The sequence below is a fragment of the Strigops habroptila genome, chromosome 3, assembly GCF_004027225.2.
Source record: "Strigops habroptila isolate Jane chromosome 3, bStrHab1.2.pri, whole genome shotgun sequence".
NCBI classification, from domain to species: Eukaryota; Metazoa; Chordata; class Aves; order Psittaciformes; family Psittacidae; genus Strigops; species Strigops habroptila.
In genome coordinates this window covers 31,230,015-31,249,239 of record NC_044279.2, presented here as the reverse complement: position 1 = coordinate 31,249,239, position 19,225 = coordinate 31,230,015, and the positions used below count along the sequence as shown (strand labels likewise).

Here is a 19,225-nt window from a genome sequence, read left to right as displayed (position 1 = left end):
AACGTAGAAGAAAGGCAACACTGGCTGTAAAGGAAAACTAAGTGATAGATAAGGAGAGGCATAATTTTTGGAGTTGTGATTTCAGTGATCTCTTGGAAGCTCAGTAAATCCGTTTGTTGGTACAGCTGCAGTGCTTAGGGACTAAACTATAAAGTTCACCTCTGCTGGAAAGAGTTGATAGCTCTTACCTTTTGTAATAGCATATAATCTCTTTACCACTGTTCCACTTAAAATGACTGAAGTGAAATTATTAGAAAAAAATGCAAAGTTTTGAGGGGCTAAGCAATATGTATTGCATTTATGAACATTTCTGCCTCTAGTTCTAGATTCTTCAGTTGTAAAGTCATTCCCAGTGATAGAGGCAAAAATTCTCGTAATTGTAATGCAGAAGTTTATAGAGCTTCTTTCTAACGAAGTGCTCTTGAGTATGCTCAAAAAGCAAATTACTATAAACATATTGATGAAGTAAAAGGCAGTGTTAACATTGTCTCTATCTACTTAATCTGCAGCAGCCTATTACAAGGAGTCTTTAACTCGTTTTGAAAACCAATAATTTAAAATGTCATATGTTGGCAAATCATCAAGATCAATTTCCTGTTGCAGGAATAGTTTTTCTTCCATTTATCTTCTCTGAGAGAAAGCTTTCTCTCCATGAATTCCTTCATGCTTGAATGACATGATTCAGCTCCTGCTAAATCATGAACAATTCTATCAGGTTAAAGCTTCATGAGTGGTAAAGTTATCTCCTGAAGCCTGTATGGCTTGCAAAGCCGTTGCTTGCAGTTCAGTAGCCCCTCTTGAGTGCCTGGGCAAGGGAGGTGATAAGGAATGCTTGAAAGACACTATCAGTGTTCAGGGATGTGAATTGTATTTTTTTTTTTTCCTCAAATTTTTAAGATAAAACCATCGAATGCCTCATTTAAGCAATCTGGAAGTGACAAAGTGGGTAAGAAATTGTAGAACACAGATACCACTGATAGACAGCTGTAGAAATAATTGACAACAAAAAGGTGGATGTTTAATTGCGAGGAATACAATATTTGAGTGAAATTCTTTGTCACAGCAAAACCACATAGAAACTCTATATTAATTTTTAGTGCATCCTCCCAAATGTGATTTCTCTGTGGGTTTTCTTTGTCTTAACTGACTTCTGTTCCTTATGGTAAAGATCTTTTTTGTCATTTGGTTAATGGCACTAGAAAAAGTAGTTCTAAACCTAGGACTTAGTTGTAAGCTTAATTTCCTAGCTGTACTCTAATAGAAGTTATCTAGTTTGCCCTCAGGAATTGAAATTGTTGCAAATTGAGAACTCCTAAAATAATTGGCTAAGAATTTGTTTTCCTCTCTCTAGACCTTTTTAGCAAGTTTACATGATCATAGTGTTGTCCATAGTCCTGAGCAATAATTATGTCTATGTTGAGAAGTTCACTGCTGTCTAACTTGTCAGATCATTCTCTCAGGTCACTACGTAGTAATGTCAGGATTGTCACTTGGCCATCACCAGAAATATTAACTCCCCACATCCCTATGTCCTGGAGCAATGTAATGTAAACAATTGTAGTCCATTGAGACATTTCAGTGATTCTGGACTCTCTGTACTGTGTGTTTTCCAAGGTCTTGGTTGCAATGGTCTCATGAAAAGCGTGTAGTCATGTATTTGCCAGCTGGATAGTTTTCACTAAGTGACCTGTTGCTAATCTTCATCTCTCCATGAGTTAGCATGGGGTTAGTTAATGGTAACTATGAACTGGTTATGAGTGTTACATGGTAGTCTAGGTTTTAACCTAAAGTTCTACTGTGTTGACATTTTCAATAGTCTTTATTTTTACTTTAATTCATTAAAAACTTGCTCTGAAGACTCATGTAATCTCATCTGGTTTATATTAACCACCTTTCCCACACTTTATGGATTCTTGTGACTTGGCTTTCACTCTGTAGCATGAACTATTGCAATCATTACTGAAAATATAACTTGCTAATGGGAGTTGCCTTGATTTTTCTGCTTTTTTTTATTTTACTCTTCACTTCACCTGAGCAAGAAGTGCTGGTAGCGCGATCGTGTGGGTCGAGATAAATAAATATGTGTAAGAGCTAATGCCTTCTGTTGCTTTAGTAACTGGTTTGTATTTTCAGATTATCACAGTGCATACAATTTGTGCTTTTTCTATTTAAAAAACCCAACAACACAACCCAGCTAACAAAACCCAAGAGCTTGGCAGGGTAAGCACTCTTTTGGAGAAGAAATTTGCATCTTCAAAGTCTCAATAGAACCACAGAATCTTCCTTTGTATATGTTATGACTTGAAATGTCTTAATTCCGAGATCTCAAAATAAATAAATTCACTTGCATTGGGAAGAGTAAAATGTTTCATTTCAAATTAAAATCCCTGTATTCCAATACAAAATGAAGCCATTTCAAAATAATATTTCAGAAAATGTAAAAATAATAAACTGTTGAAATTCTTTTGCCCGCTGCTCCTCTTCCTACCCTGGTTTTTAGTTCGGATCAAAACTTGGAAATGAAACCTCCACTATGCACACTGGTAGAATGTGGTTAGAAGTTTCTGTTTCCAGCTTTTAAAGTATGTATGTTCTGATAGCTCCATCCTACTAATATTAGGGCAGTGTATTTTTTACCCATGAACAGCTTGTTAAAAATGATACACAACAGGATTTGCCATTGCTTTCAGTGGATTTGTTTGAGCGGAAAACACTGGAGTTTTACTCTGTAAGGCCAACAGGGGCTTTAGCTCTGATACCTGAAAGTTCAGCTTTTTCCTTTTTTTGCGGTATGGATTGTGTACTTCTGTATTGGGGTACACTCAAAACAGACCCCTTCATCATTTGAGGGGGCCAGGAGTGGGTGGCAAAGTATTCCCTCTGGAAGCTTCATCTTTTGGAGTTCACTTTGTGTAAGTCTCTGCCCGGATATGACAACTGGGAGAGGAGGGCACATTGCAAAATCTTGTCTCTAAATCATTAAAAAAAAAAATTAAATCTCATTTGTTGATTATGCAAGTGAAACAAAAGGCTGTAATGGTTTAAATTGATATGCTGTTTTAATGAAGTGTTAGCAGCAAGATCAGTTTTAGCAGTATGTCTTTTCATAGTGATTGTTAATCTTAATAACTGAAGTGTAAAGAGTTTGAGACTTGTAAAATCTAAGCATTATGAGTGTCTATATATATATGTGCACACAGGAAACCTCGACCTGTCTCTCAGCTGGTTGCACAACAGGTTCCTCAGCAGTTCGTGCCCCCTACACAATCAAAGAAAGAGAAAAAAGACAAAGTAGAAAAGGAAAAAAGTGAAAAGGAAACAACAAGCAAAAAGAACAGTCATAAGAAAACCAGGTAAAAATTTTAGAAACTTTTGCAGTATTGGTAAAACACAATTTAGAAAAGAAAATGAGAAAATGTTCTGAGGTTTTACTGCTTTGTAAGTGCTGTGGCAAACTCTTTCAAGAATAAGGTTAAATATTTGTGTGTGAAGTTTCATTGGATTAGAATGCCTACTAAACGCAAAGAAAACCTGCAGTTTGTAATTTTAACCAGAAGATGGAGACCAGCTGAATATAGAGAGAAAGACTTGGGTATTTTCATTAATGGTTACGGATGTATTTCTCACACCATCTGAAACTGTAGATAGTCAAATGAAAGATACTAATCATGGAAAAGAGAGGGGACAGGAGGGACTAGTTTTTATGTAAAATAATAAGGGGGAAAGTGAACCAGTGACAGACAGGAGAGTGGTAATGTGGTTATTGCTATCCTTGCAGATCTGGAATAAACTTTGAAGGGCTGAACTAGGGTATAAATCAGTGTGACAGGAGAAGGCATGTATATTACCTAGTGATAAAAACCTCTGTTACATCTGGGATGCTGAAGGAAACCTTGGACTCTTAGAAGTGAAAACATAAAATATTACAGTACAGACAAGCCGTTGTAAAAGCCTTATCCTGACCAGGTGGAAGGAGGGTGCGAACTGCAACGCAAAAGCAGCAAGTTTAACCCCTAAATCATTATAGTGTAAGCATAAAGCTATTGTGGCAAGAGTGCTGTGCCAAAAAGAGTTGAGAAGTGTGAGAGACATGTAGTCTAATCAAATGTGGGAGGAACTATTGATTTTTTTTTTTGTTTTGTTTTTGTTTTTTTGTTTTTTTGTTATTTTCATTTTTTGGAGGCACTCCAAAGTAGTCCAGTCAAGGAAGATAGTTTGGATTAGTTATGCAGAGAAGTAGCAGCTGCTTCTCTTGTGCCTGAAATAGGATCATCAGGATGAGAACCTGGAAGAGATTGAGAGTCAAGAGAGAACAGTCATTAAGAAAGTCATAGTTAGGATTAAGGACACCGAGATGTTCCTTCCTTTTCTTTTTTTTTTTTCCTTCAATACTAAATTTACTAGCTTACCTCATGCAGCTGAAGTACTCCAGTTATGAAGTATTTGAAGTTAACATAGTGAGAATTAATTTAGTTAAATGTTATAAACTGAAGTATTGATGGTTGAATTGCAATAGCACATTAAAAATGCAGAGGTGAGGTAGGGAAAGAGGGAGAATGTTTAACAAATAACTAAAAAATCTTGGACTGAAATGCCAGTATTGAGATTTGCATTAAGAATTGCTATTTGAAATAACTAAACTACGTTTTTAATGCTTCAAACGGTTTGGTTTTTCACAGAATTGATTCGCTAGGTAGGATAGAGAGTTAGGAATGCTTGATTAGTTTAAGCAGATTTCTTCTGTATCCTCTGGGAAAAGGGTATTCTATTCTCTTTGCCTTAAAACTTGTACATCATTGCTGGAAAGGACCATAAAAATCTGCATGCGTACTCGAGATGATTAATAAGCTCCAGGCATAGCACTTACACAGGTTGATAATGCTGAGTTTTTCTCTCCTTTCCCATATTACAGAGCAGCAGATTTTCAGTTTTCTCTTGAATTCTTCAGTTGTGCTACTTCAGCCCCAGGGGAACAAGATGTGAAAGTGTGCCTCTATTCTAGTGGAGGAAAGGCATGAGGCGGTTCAGCTGAAGTGAATGGGAACCAATTCTACTTCAGACAAAGTCAGATGATAGGATAAAGGTTAGGGCTTTGCTGTTAGCACACCTGCTAACATGTGATGTCATTTATTTTATTGCAACTTGAATCAGGTCAATGCATAAAGCTACGCTATTACATAACAGCTTGTATAAATTCAGCTGTCTGACAGTTTTTCATGGTAGTCAAAGGAAAGTGATAAATTGGAAGTACTTTATGCTTGTCACTAGCAAAAATATGATGGCAGAATATAAGTCAAAGTGTTCTTTGGTCCTTTTTGTTGTGAAAATCAAACAATTGAGAGATTAGATGAAGAGACTTAGCCTATCAACACTGAGTGTAGCACTCAGCTCTATGCATAATTTAAATCACATCATATGCCAGGATATACCAGAGTTGTACTGTGAACACAGAGTCCAGTTCAAATAATACATTAGCAGTCCTAGTGAAGTTTTGAAATTACGTAATGCTGCAAGTTAACACTGTCTGTGCTGTTGAATTCAAAAATCAAATACCAATATCTTCATTACAGAACATCATTCTCTACTTAGAATTGTTGCGTAAGGCTGCTGCAGACATGGATGCTTCCCTGGATCAAAATTTTAACTTTCTATAGCCATAATAAAGACAGGCTTCATTTTAGAAGCCTTTAGAAAACTTCACATGTGCAACAAACATGTCCATGTTGCTCCACAGTTATTCATAAGGTCAACTTTTAAATAATCTTAGGAGAAGGAAATGTGTTATGTTCAGCTATTTTAATGTAAAACATACTAGGCAACAATCTACCATAAATACTTGCGGTATGTTGTTTTCCTATGTGTTACATGTTGCACATAGTCTTATATACACATACATGTTCTCCAGAGCTCCTATGAAGTAAGACAATAAGATGGTGTGTGTGCTTTTAATATGATTATTCGCTTTATTTAGGCCAAGATTGAAAAATGTGGATCGAAGTAGCGCTCAGCATTTGGAAGTTACCGTTGGAGATCTGACAGTCATAATTACAGACTTTAAGGAGAAAACTAAGTCACCACCTGCTTCCAGTGCTGCTTCTGCAGATCAACACAGTCAGAGTGGTTCTAGCTCTGACAACACAGAGAGGGGAATGTCCAGGTCATCCTCACCCAGAGGAGAAGCATCATCACTGAATGGGGAATCTCATTAAAGTTTATTTCTTTCAGTTTCTTTAGTCTCTTCAAAACATGCAAATACATAACTTCTGTTACCACATTTTCATGACAGATTGTTCATGCACAATTGGTATGTTGACTGGAACATAATTTATGCAGTCTTAAATAAAGAAGAAAAGTGCAGTGGTAGAAACAATAATTTAAACGCAATCTACAAATGCTTACAAAGCATTTTCAGACCAACTTTTTAATCTTCATGTGTAAAGGTGCCATGAAAATGTGGTTTGAATGTTCATTATGCAGTGTTATTGGTAAGTCCATTTTCACTTTTAGTTTAGTGAATTCTAACACAACTCTTGGAGTCTTTACTATTGGCATGTACTGAATTTAAATTTTTATAACATAGTTCAAGCTGCCTAAATATGTATTATTTGAGAATTGTGAAACATAGTTATATGTATGCAAGTCAAAGATCAACTTAATCAACTATTGCTGCAACAGAATTTTCATAATAATTATCTTAAAAACACCTGCTGGTACTTGGTGTGGTTAAATAGGGAAAATGTTATTAAATAAAACATTTGTATGAATTTTTGCCAATGTTTGACACATTTTACTAGATTACTGAATTATGTTGATGGGTTTACCAATATTTTTTTCACACTTTAAAACACTTATTGTAATGTTTACAAGCAAAATAGAAAACACATTTTAAGCATTGATTGGTTAACCTTACAATTCAGGTAGAGTACGACATTGTCACTGTACACTGGTATTCTATGTTGTGTAACAAATATTGAACCTCAGATGACGATGAATTTGACAAAACCCAACATTTGGAAATATGAAAGTTTGGAAAAGCTTTAAAAATAACAGAAGTGCAGTTCTCATTTCTGCTTAGTGCTATTTCCTTGCCCCAAATTTATCTAGTGTCACATAGTCACTTATTTCATTACAGGAATATCAGGTGTTGCACAAGAATAAGGAAATACCAGTACTATTCATTTTTTTTTTTGTTCCTGAATCAATTTCTTTAATATTGATTTGGCCTATTAGAATATATTATGTCATAAACCATATGAAAAAACTCAGCACCCTACTTTATGGCATGAACTGTCAGCATTTATGCACTTAGCAATATACTGATGCAGAGCAGAACTATTTACAATCCCATCTGGTATTATGTAAAATTACCAATAAAATATTTTTGTGAATACAGATTTTGCATTTTTGTTTACAACCAATAAGTGTTTTGATACACACATACAATCCATGTGTAGATTTTAAATTATAGATTCAGGTTCAGTACAAATGTCCATTTAGCTCCTTTTAGTGAGGTAGTCTGCTTACTCCCATTATTCTTTTCTTTTTCATTCAAAGTAAATATATTTTTAAGCCCATGTAAAAGTTGGGTAGACCTTACTGGTAGTGAATCCAGCCCCAAATTATTACCAACGTATGATATGTCTCCTAACAGCTAAAGCAATGGATTTTTGTAGCCCCTGACAATTGTGATGTTTGGTGGTTTCTTGTAGTAATGTATTTTTCTGTTTTTAATGCAGTACTTCTACAGGCACAGTGGTACTGTTCTATTTTGTAAAATGCTAGTTGTGAAATACAGTTAGTTGCATAAAATGAAAGTCTGATGTGATATCTGAGAACATACATACCTCATTCCTTGGTGTTGCTGTTTAAACTTTTTAGACATCAAATGTTAATTATAGGCTATTTCAGATGGATAACTACTGACCTGTTTATTATGTATTCTGCTTTATCTTTCTAAATAGGATGTCTGTTCATTGCCATTACCTGGCCAAATCTTAGTATCTGTAAAACAATGCATTCTAAGGTTCTTAAATGTTTTGGGGGCTGGGCTGGTATGCAGAATAACATACACTAGTTTTTAAAAGAAAAAAATACATGCTTCTCAACTTTATTTTTTTTATATTTTATTTTTAGGTGGGACTATTTGCGGAATATACTGATGTAATGGATTACAAGAGAGCTGAAACTGTTTAAGCAGTTTAATGGTAAATGATTTATGAAATGTGTTTCTAATTTAAAATGTAATGAATGCTAACACATTTCAGAATTCCTTGCAAACAAATAATAACCTATTACCAGTAGTTCACTAAATGGGAAACGTATTTTCATTTAACTTTATGTGAATAAACCACCCAGCACTGCCAACAAGAGGACTCTTTGTATCTTCGGAAATAAGTAGCCATTTGGTTTGGACGGAAGGGAGGATGGAGTGGACTTTACTATGATTCAACTGTCTCCAGAGAATAATCTCAAAAATGTGGTACAAGCATGGTTATAATCAAAAAGAATGCAGAAAAGTCTCACTGTTCTTTATGGAATAAGACATAAAAAAGCAGTTTCTAATCAGAGATACAATACAGTTGTAAAATCTCTGATTCTAGATCCTAGTCAGCTAGGATCTAGAAACTGAGCTGTGGTGGTTTTAACTGAACTATTACGTTGCCAGCGTTTACAATGCAATGATGCCTGTTTTGGCATTTGTTAAGGTAATGTTTGCCTGTTTGTGATAAAGGGATGTGACAATACTGACAGCAGAGTAGACAAATTCTAAGTAGAATATGGCATTTGGCTCTGTTCATGTTATAATTTAAATGAACTTCACTTTCATAATTTCTAAATATTTTTGACTTGTAGTAATCCTAAAACCTTTTTCTAACTGTAAATATATTTAAAAGCATCTTTACTCCATTTATAAAAAGTGGAAATTTAATGTTGTAATGTGTTTTGATTAGCTATTTTTCTCTGTGACTGCTCTCTGCATAAGAACTGTTATTTGTTAAATCTGTATATGCGCCAGTCTTCAACAGCCATACATCCTGGGTTGTTCATGAAGTGGTGACCCAACAAAGACAAGTGTGATAGTGTTCCATGTAAATGAGTTCCTTTATGTGCCGATTGATTGTCTGGTTTCAGAAAGGAAAAAGGGGGAGAAATGAAGAAAAATCAAGTAGAAATAGTTCATTGATACAGTGTACAATAATACAGTCTCTTCTATTCCTGGATTTGCCAGTAATTATAGATGGTATAAGGAAGAGACAAATATACAGCTGTAGACTGTGATCTATTTTTTTTTCCTGAATTTAAGTCTACATATTGGAGATAAACAAAAATTGTTCTACTTAGTAGCAGATTAAATTATGCCATATAAAATCATATATAACAGAAATGGTAGTAAAAAAAGAATTACATTAAAAATGTTAAAATTCTTGATATTAAAAATCTTGAAATTAAGACTATGGCTGAAGTTTTAACCTATTACATGTTTCTCTATTTGATGTTTTGGGGCATAAATTGTAAAATCTCAAAAATTGTGTGATTTTATAATTTGTGCACTTTACTCTTTATGACCGTTATGGGTAGCATGTTTTTAGGTAGCCATGTGTGAGAGAACACATGTTCACTGTAGTTCACTGTAGTGTTCAGGCAGGTCTTCTAAACTTGGCACAAGTGTATGGCTCTGCATCTTAAATTCTTTTAATTTTCCTCTTTCATGTCTCAAAAACCTGACAGCTTCCCACATTCTGCTGATTGATTATACTTTTGTTACACAGGATGGATTTGGCATGGAACTGTCTATTGTGTACTTTTTATGTACATCCAGGGTTCTTTAACTGTATCTGCTTGGGTTTTTTTCTGTCATATGCCTTTATTTGACTGTGCTCCCTGTTAGGGAGTCCTAGTATACTTCCTTTCAAATATCAGAAACTATATGGAAATAGAAATACAATTTAATTTAATTTCTCCAAAGGCAGCAGCAAGTGATATGCTTGTAAGTTTGGCCTGTGCTTACTCAGGAATAAGATAAAATAATACTGGTTTTGGCTAGTGGACCAGTCAAATATGCTATTTTGAGAATGCCTATTTCTATGTTAAGAGTTGAGGTGCTGGAAATACACTTTGAGCTTTTGATGGTTTTTCTTAGCTGAAATTATGCCCTGACTTATGTCCATCTCAATTTGAACGGGTGTAACTTCAGAAACTAGTAACAGCTGTACAGTAAAATCAGGCAAACTGAGGAAGCTCAGTTGGTTTTCTTTGGTACTGTCAAAGTTTTAATAGGAGGAGAAACTGTTTAAAGGGACTTAAGAGATTTGTCTAAGACAACAATCAGATATTGAGCTTAGTTTGACTAAGAGGGACTCATGTTTTAATAAGAATTAACAGGATTTAACTACTCAATTAAAATTGGAAAAGTTAATTACAAATCAATGCTTCACAGAAATTATAGTAACTTCTTGTCTAGAATGGAGTAAATGGTGCAACAGCAATAGGTGGCTGCACACTTGCTAGTAAATGGTGTTACCCAACAGCAAGTGATGTTTAAGTGACGTTCCTGAGGCATTACACAAGAATATTGTGATATGCTTATGAACACGGCCTAGGAGTCCAGGTGTCCTTCCCCCCCACCTAAACTATGCCACTGAATTCAAACAGTGAGAGAAAATGCAGTGAACAAATAAATTAGTTTCAGATCCTAAAGTCCTAGTAATGCAAGAGCTGTTTACAGCTTCTATTTAATTGTAGCGATGAAAATTAATTAAAATGAGCCACCACTGTATAATACTTAATCCCTCAGGAGACGTTTTCGATCTTATCTTGCCCTTTTTATCACGGGAAACAGATAAAAGTAATCTGAAAGAACTTGCTCTGTCCACTGACAAAGGATTTTAAGAGAAGACAGTTTAACATGCACTGGAAGTTTTAGCTGTACTTCTAAGGAGTTAAACATGGAAGATGAAGGGCAAAATCATATTCCATAGCTCAAATGAGTATTACTAAGAATGATCACAAGAGATTGATGCACTATTTGGCATTTCTAAAACACAAAGTTGTAACATTATCTAATCAGTCCTTGTCTTAAAAGGACCTGTTTAGAAAGAAAATCACCACCAGAAAAAACAGTGTTCCAGTAACAATGATTTAAAGAGTAGTTCCAAAATGTATATTATTCTGTGGAAAGTATGGCGTATCTTTACAAAGGTAGGAATATCTGAGCAAGAAGCCCTTTAGAACTACATTTTCAGGATCTAAGGCACCTGTAAAAGTGTAATCTTTAATTACACTGTTCTCTGTTTATAAATATTGATCTTAGTCAAAGTGCTTCCAAAGTGAACAAGCTCTGTTAAACTTTAAGATTTTAGAAATGTGGCTTTAGAGCACTGGTGCTCTAATTTATAGTGGACTTATTGAGAAGACAGGTGAGGAAAAGAGTATTCATCAGGGGTTTTTTTAGAACCTGCTAACCATGTGATCATAATTTTCCTCTACTCTATGAAGAAGCAAAAGTATGCAGAAGAAGTAAATATATGTAACCAGAGCTAATGAAATTTGGCTCTTTACCCCCTTCCCAAGCTCACCAGATTCTACAAACTACAAATTCTCTTTGGTTCAAAGGCAGCCATGAGTACTTTGTCACTAGAAAAGGTTGTAGCTCAGTGACTTAGCATCTGTTAGTTAAGACAACTGAGTGGTCAGGGCAATTCTGCTTTCTGAATGCCCACTTGGGAATTTGCTATTTACATGCATCTAATATATAACTACCATCTATGATAAGTCTTTTTCAAGCTGATCCTTCTTTGCACAGCGTAAATCAAAATGCTTCAATGCCAAGCCCAGTTCCTGACAGCACAGATCTCTGGGCAAGAAAATCTGCCATCTGACTGATCATCTCTTACTGTAACAGCCTTCAGCTATGAGTTAATCTAAGCAGGGGAAATCTCTTAAGGTTACATGTATTCATTGAGTATCACTACTCCCCCCTGTGAAGGAAACACATTCTGATTCCTTCTCTCTTTTCTCTTTTGTTCTTTTAAAGTAGATCTGTAGTTTCAGGGGATGCAGTGAGTTGGAAATAATTTATTATGCCTGCTTTTCTAAGTGGGGAATTTGACAACTATTCCCAGTCCTTCAACTCTATCTTGGTTTCTGTAACACCAACAATGGTACATGGAGCTGAGAGGTCATTATCAATTTTGTCAATGATTTCCCTGTTTCTATAGAATTGATTTACTGAATGGATTCTTGCAGAGGAAACTTACTTAAACTGATCCTGCACCATTCAAGCACTCTGGCTGAGGTTGCTGGCATTCTGTGATGCTAATTACTGGTCTTCATATCTGCATTGCTGCAGGTGGTCTGCTTCTATTGCTGGGAGGCTTCTAAACATGGAAAATGAGCAAAATGCTTTCCAACTGATGGAGGCGTAATGTTGCCAAGTAACTTGCAGTACCTGCAGACTTTTTGAAAGGTGCAAGAAAATGCTGTCGGTGCCAGCTGGAGAAGGATGTCTGGGGAGCAAGCACAGATACCGAGCATTTTCTCAGCTTTCCCACAGAAATTCCAAGTAGGCAGCTTCTGTTTCTAAAATGTCAAACACCTTCAAAAACCCTCAGTCCAACAAAAAGACAGAGGACAAGGTGGGAAGGCGGGGAAGAACAAAGAAAATGTATTTTTTGAGAATAATGCCTAGAAAAGCCACTATATAATGGCTTCTGTGTGTGTTTAGTATTCCTTTCTCTGTGTACTGTATTGGAAGTAGGCAGCATTCCATGCTTACAGATGTGTGTTGCTTTGATTCTTGATGCTTGTTGGTTCAGTGACTCTTGGTCTAAAGATAGATGTAGGGTTTGTGAATTTAATAGTAAGTACCATGACCATTTCACTCTTGGATATAGGTCATTTATTGAAAGGGCAGAAGTTTTGATTAAAGAGCTAGTCAGGAACAAAATAAATTCTTCTTTTACATTTAGACACTACTCACTTTTAAGGGGTTAATTCCTGAATTACTAGAAAAAGGATAGCTTTATGTTGAAAGGATAAAAAGAACCCAGACTAGAATGGATGTGGCTTCTGAAGAGTTTTGTGGCCAGTAGTTCATATGGCTGTTTTCAGTGATTATTCCACACCTTAGCCCGTTAATCTTGAAGCATTGGTAGGGCATCCTCACAAACAAGTCAAAACTACCAACAGCACTGTCAGATGCTCTTAAAATTTACTAAGTGCCTTATACAGAGCATCAGTGAGGCAATGGTTTGATTGAAAGGAAGTTTGATAGAAGATTTGCTCCTCTGAATGGAGTCACAGGTGATCAGTTGTAACCAAGGTGATGTTCCTGGTTATAACGCGCTAGAATCTTAAATTTTGTTGCTGATACAAGTACGTAATAAGAAACAGTTGAGAAATCTCTGAGGCTTTCAGTTTGTGAAACATACATTCTTTGGAGGAAATTGGTTTTTTTTCTTCTATTCGGCTGTGATAGCCTACTGGAATAGCACAGAAGTGAATAAAACTTCTGAGTATTTCTGGATGCTTTCACACTTCTCGGTTTCTCAATCAAGGACAGTATTACCTTTCTTGGGAAGGGGTGCATAAGCTGGTTTTATTCATAGGGTTTATGTTTATCCAACAGTACTTTTAAAGGATTTTATTGTCAGAAAAAGGGCTTGTTATTTTGAAAATAAAAATCTTACCTGCCAGGTGTCTTCCCCAAAATGAGTAAGTGCCTTTTCTGTTCTGACTCTTAGAAGTATTTACTTTGTCAGATTGAATCTGAATGTCCTGGATAAACCAACCGTTAAATACTGAGTGTTACCAATGGCTTGAAATCCTTTCACTGAAAGAACAGGAGACAGAATGTAAGCCACTTGAATGATTTTGAGAGCTGATGTTATCAGAAGTTTTATAACTGCTCTGAGTAGTATACTTCTAAGAACAATGTAACTTTTCAGGAACTTGATAGGAAATAAATATTTATTAAAAGAAGTATATTAAATAAATATTTATTTACCATTTTAAGAGAAAATGTTACACCATGGGGGCAATGGTCTTGCTGTTAGCAGTCCTGATTATTCAATTAAAAGTAAAACTGAGGCCCTGAACTCTGACTGTAAAAGAATGTGTGGTATTTGGTGAGAGGTTGGGACTGTGAATCTTAGGTCCACATTTGAATAAAGTAATTCTTCCTACCTAAGTTTTTACCAATTCTCAAGCAGAAAAGAAAGCATGAGCAGATATCAGTAAGAGGCCCTCTGGTTTTATTGGTGCTGCTTCCTATCTCTAGAGGATTTTTTTTTTTTTAATTTTGTTTTATTTTTAAACTTTGCTCAGGACTGGTACAGCTGAAAGTATATTTTCCCTTAATTCTTAAGCCTAGACTTTGAATGGAGTTTCTCTGAGACACTTTTCTAGTGAAATCATATTCCCTACAAACATTGAAGACAAAAATAAACATCTCCGTGAACAAAAGATTGTGTGTGGTTGTAATTTTTTAATGTATACAGATTTATGATAAAAAGGTACGTAAAAACATAACCAGTATGTTGGTTTACACTTAAAAGTTGCTGTGTAGCAGTCCGAAGATACAGTTTGGATCATGAGCTGCTAAAAATTTTCTGATGAACTATGTTTGGTTCTAGTTAAGCATTCCTTTAAATACAGATGACAATACAGCTGGAGAAGGATGCATTTATCCAAGTATAGAGTAACCTATTAGGACACTGCCTCGAACTGACCCCTTCCTGACCTCAATTCAAAGACATTATTAAACAGTTTGAAATTGTGAAAGCTTGGCAGAAAAGCTGAGGGGAAGTGTCTGGAAAGAAAGAAACAGTCGGAATCACAGTGCAAAGATATTTTCTTCCAGAATAAATGCTACATAATTAATGATAATGGAATTGTTTAAAAATTAACTCTACAGTTATTTCACATTGTTTGATAGCGTACAGTTGGTCTCAGAAGAGCATAAATAGATGTGATTGAAGCCCAGAATAGTGACATGTATTGCAATTGATGTATTGCAAATGATATGCCTTCCCCAGGAATAAATTAATACTTCTTGCCTGTGAGTAACCTGACAAGAAAGTATTTTTGGTGAAAACTATTGTGGATGCACTATATTCAATTATGACTGGCAGTGGTGATGCTTAGGGTGTGTTATGATAAATAAAATGGTGAATAAAGTGATCAAATTATTCAGGACCTTTCTCTGAATGTGTTATTTGTACTGTCTAGGAAAATGTGCAAGAAATACAAGTGGGCAGTTTGGGAATAAACAAGCAGCTTAGAAAATCTGATCTCAAAATGCCAAGAGGCCTCTGCTAATTTACTGGGACAGGTGATACATTACCCCTTTTCGCTATGATGGAAGTTGAGATACTCCTGGGAGTACTGCTTCCAAGGCAAGAAACCATGAAAGCATCTATGCTTACAAATTACAGTAACAAGCTTTAAGAAGCTTGAAACGAAGGCTTTGGCTAAAGCTTCATCTTGTTGTATATGCAAGTACTCTTCCTTACTAAAACAAGTTCTAAAAAAATGGTCTGTGTGGGTTGTGTCAAGTTATCTTCAAGCTACACATAGTTCCAGTGTTCAGTACTGTTTGTGTTGCTTTGCAGCGTGAGGCTAAGATCCTACAAGGCATTATTGAAAGAAACCAGTTCCCTTGTAAACACTATTGGAGTTTCCCATGTTTGTAGCAAGTGGCTGAAGTGTTGCCCATGAGTACATATGCTCATCCTCATTCCAAGGAGGCTGTATGAGGCCAATACGTCCTTGGGTGCAGAATGCTTTTAATGCCACCCTGCAAGTGTTGGGCATAGATCCCAAAGTGCAGGCAGTGAGTGGTAGCAAACTGTTGACCTAACTACCAGGTTTGGTTCTAGCAGAAATACTGACATGTAGGAGATACCAGAATGGGGCTACTGTCACTAATTAAGGGAGTCTAATTTAGTCTACTTACTCATCTATTTTAGAAGAACAAAAGGAATTCAAAAGAGGAGAGCAAATTGTAAAGCCTTTATCACCCTTCTATTCATTTCTTTCCTCCGTTGACTGTTCACTCAGTCTGCTACACAACTGTGGGTCTGATGATCAAATCTCAAATTCCACACAAATGTTTTGGCAGCCATGGGAGATCACAGCATTCCACTACGGGCCTGGTGCCTGGTGATCGCTCAGGGCAGCGTCCAATTTTATTTCACCCTTTCTTGACCTGAAAAGAAAAAAAAGAGTGAAAAAAAAAAGAAATCTTTCTAATGTTACAGATAAAAGATGGGTGAAGAAAGGCTGAGTAATGTGTAAATGCAATCATGAGTTAGCAGCTCTTGAAGTTACCTTAGATGTTCCAGGCCCAAAGTTTGGTACAACACGATATCCCAACTACTCACTGACTCTGCCACCACTCATGCATTGGAATAATTTGAGAACACAATTCTAGTAACACCTTATATAAATCATAGAATGGTTTGGGTTGGAAGGGACCTTAAAGATCATCTAGTTCCAACTCATTATATTCCGATCAGTATAAATATAATCCAGTATTCCAATCAGTTTAATGTCTGTACGCTCCAGGGACTGGTACGGGACTGTGCAAGGTAAACTGCCTGCTCACCATAATGACTTCTGTGAACCTCAGACATGACTAAGAGTGTTGACCAAGTACCAGGATACTAGGTACCTGTTATGTACCTTAGGTGCTTGTTAGATGGCTGTCCTGTTCAGTTTTAAAAGGAGCAGTCAATACAAAAGAAAATATTAATGTCTTATCTCTTCTTCCTGATAGTTCAAGCACGAAGTGCTTTAAACAGCTAGCACATTTGACTGCTCTAATCTGGCTTTTAAATAAGTAATTATGGAAATATAGCAACCGCTAGAGAAAAGGATGTGGAGAGACAAACATTAGCACTTTGTTTCTTTATCCTTGACATGTCTTTACATGGGTTTACAATGTTAAACCCTGCTTGAAGAGGAACAGTAAGCAAAAGAAGGGTACAGATAAACAAAATAAAAATGTAAAACAGCAAGTGGCTTGCTAAGAATTGACAAAGCAAATCAACTCTTCACATGGTTTGGCTGACCAGGTCTTTCCAAAACCTCTCCTTACCGAATGATAGTCTGTCATCTTTTCCACTCCACGCTATGCTGCTGTTTTAAAATAGGGGCAACTGACTACCTGGTTCACTGCCTCCAGCGCATCACCTGGCCTGAGTTGCTGAATGACTCTCCAAGTCTCTTGACAACTCTCTTAAACCTGTTTTCTCTTATAAGGGCAGCTGGCGGTTGGCACCTAACTTTTTTTTTTTCAATTTTAGCTGTTTGCTAGATGCAGTTTCACTCCCCAAGCCATGCAGGCTTGTTGCATTTTGAAATCATAAATAAATAAAACATATAAAGCTTTTATGTCAAATATATAAAAAAATAAACTAAAAAAAAGGCAGTGTTTTTCAGTCTGTGGTCTGAGGATTTCATGAGCTAATACATTCCTTCTGTGGGTCTCCAAACAAGTGACTAGGATGAGCACACATACTACAAGTAGCATTAAATTCACTGTGTAGAGTCTGCGCTATTACTGTGAAGTGGAAAAGATAGAAAATACCTTACAGGATTACTTCCAGATAATTTGATATATTTCATTTTAAAAATAGAACTTTCAAGCCATAATGCAAAGCTGTTAATGTGTATGATTACTGTTAGTGAATATTTATTCCATTACATGAAAAAAATCGATGTTATATTGTAGAAATCTAAAGGCCCTGATCTGGGTGTCAGGGGACTCAAAGCACTTGATGCTGTAGCAAACAACAGCAGGACAAGATAAGGACTTTTAAACTTGAGTATAGTTATATATAAACAAAGAAACAAAAGCCAGGCCTGCTTGCCTTATTTCTACATTTTTATACCTGGTACATATTTGCATAAGTAGATAAGTTTGCTCTGACTCCCTCCAGGAGTACTTTAATCACAAATAACCCTGCCAGGTACAGTCCTTGGAGAATTTTAGATGACGCAAAGAAACTAAAGCGCAACACTAAGAAGCCCTTTTGGACTGATGTTTTGGAGCTCCATATTTAGAAATCTTTACAGGAAAAAGAAAAAAAGAAAAGGTTTTGACACACAAACAGAGAAAAAGGGATAAAAAAAAATTCTCTTTATGCTCCTAGAAAACTCTGCGTTTTTAATTGTAGTGAAGTGCTAAAACTTGCGCAAGTCTAGATATATAGATGTATATTTATTTATTTATTTAGGACATAGAAGTTGAACTTTCTTAAGAGGAACGATACAAATGTTTTTACTCTCAACTGTTTAATTATTTATAATTGTTCCCAGAGAATCCCTTAAACAAATTTTGAAGTAGACTGTACTCCTGATGAAGAAATAATTGATTCAAATTAGAAGAAAGTAGGCATTCTGCAAAGTATCACACCACTTCCCAAACTGCTCACAGTGCAGTTTGTACTATTGTCCTTAGGTGTTTGTATTGCTGATACCATGAGTAATTGCAAATTCCTGCTTATAGTCTAAATAGGTTAAACACACACTACAAGGCAGAACCATGAGAGCTAAAAAGGGAAGGAATGGGGGAACGCAATAATATTTTGGTCATCAATAAAAATTGATTTTGAGAATTTGTATTAACATTTTTATACACTGGGGGCAGATGTAAGGTAATTTGAATAGTAGATACCATTAGAGTGGAAGGCAGTTGTACCAAACTAAGTCCTTGTCTTAAAAAATAATTAGAAGGAAAGAAAAATGATGCCTGGCAGCAACAGGGAAGGGGCGTTGCACTAAGAAGTCTGATGATGCCATATGCACAACACATGGCAATTGAACAGTTTCCCCTTGCTTACCCAACCTTGCCATCTATCATAGCAAAGTGTTGACACTGCAGGTTGCACAAAAGGGCATGTGGACATCAAAGGAAGTGTCTTTGCCTTTGAAAAACCCTTAACTGGTCTGCACACGAGGCAGCATTGACACAAATCTGTCAGCACAAAATCTTATTGCTTTGCCAACTTAACTAATGGTTTAATGTCCTGAAAGAACAGGACCAGAAGGAATGATAAAAATGTATCTGATTGGGACTGGGGGTTTTAATTAGATGGAAGTTAGAGTGGAAATTGATTTCTCTCTTTGTTCTCTCTGTTGCAGGGAATCCCCTTCCATAATTGTGAATAATTCTTTTTTTTTTTTTTTTTAAAGTTGATCTGATTTATCTCCTGATCTATTG

At 36.0% G+C, this 19,225-nt stretch overlaps 1 protein-coding gene across 2 annotated transcripts in view; it reads left to right on the top strand.

Annotated features, from left to right (window-relative positions):
• YAF2 (YY1 associated factor 2) overlaps positions 1-14,463 on the top strand; it is a 33,507-nt gene extending 19,044 nt beyond the window's left edge. The window contains exons 3-5 of one of the 2 annotated variants that reach the window (XR_003990458.1): positions 3,201-3,353; positions 5,972-6,485; positions 8,134-14,463. Coding sequence is in view for 1 of the 2 variants with exons in the window: in XM_030478686.1 (XP_030334546.1) it covers positions 3,201-3,353; positions 5,972-6,209 (391 nt within the window). In the remaining variant the exon portion in view is untranslated. Of the gene's footprint in view, positions 1-3,200; positions 3,354-5,971 lie in introns of both variants that reach the window. The other variant, XM_030478686.1, reaches the window with a different exon arrangement.
• The last annotated feature ends 4,762 nt before the right edge of the window (positions 14,464-19,225 follow it).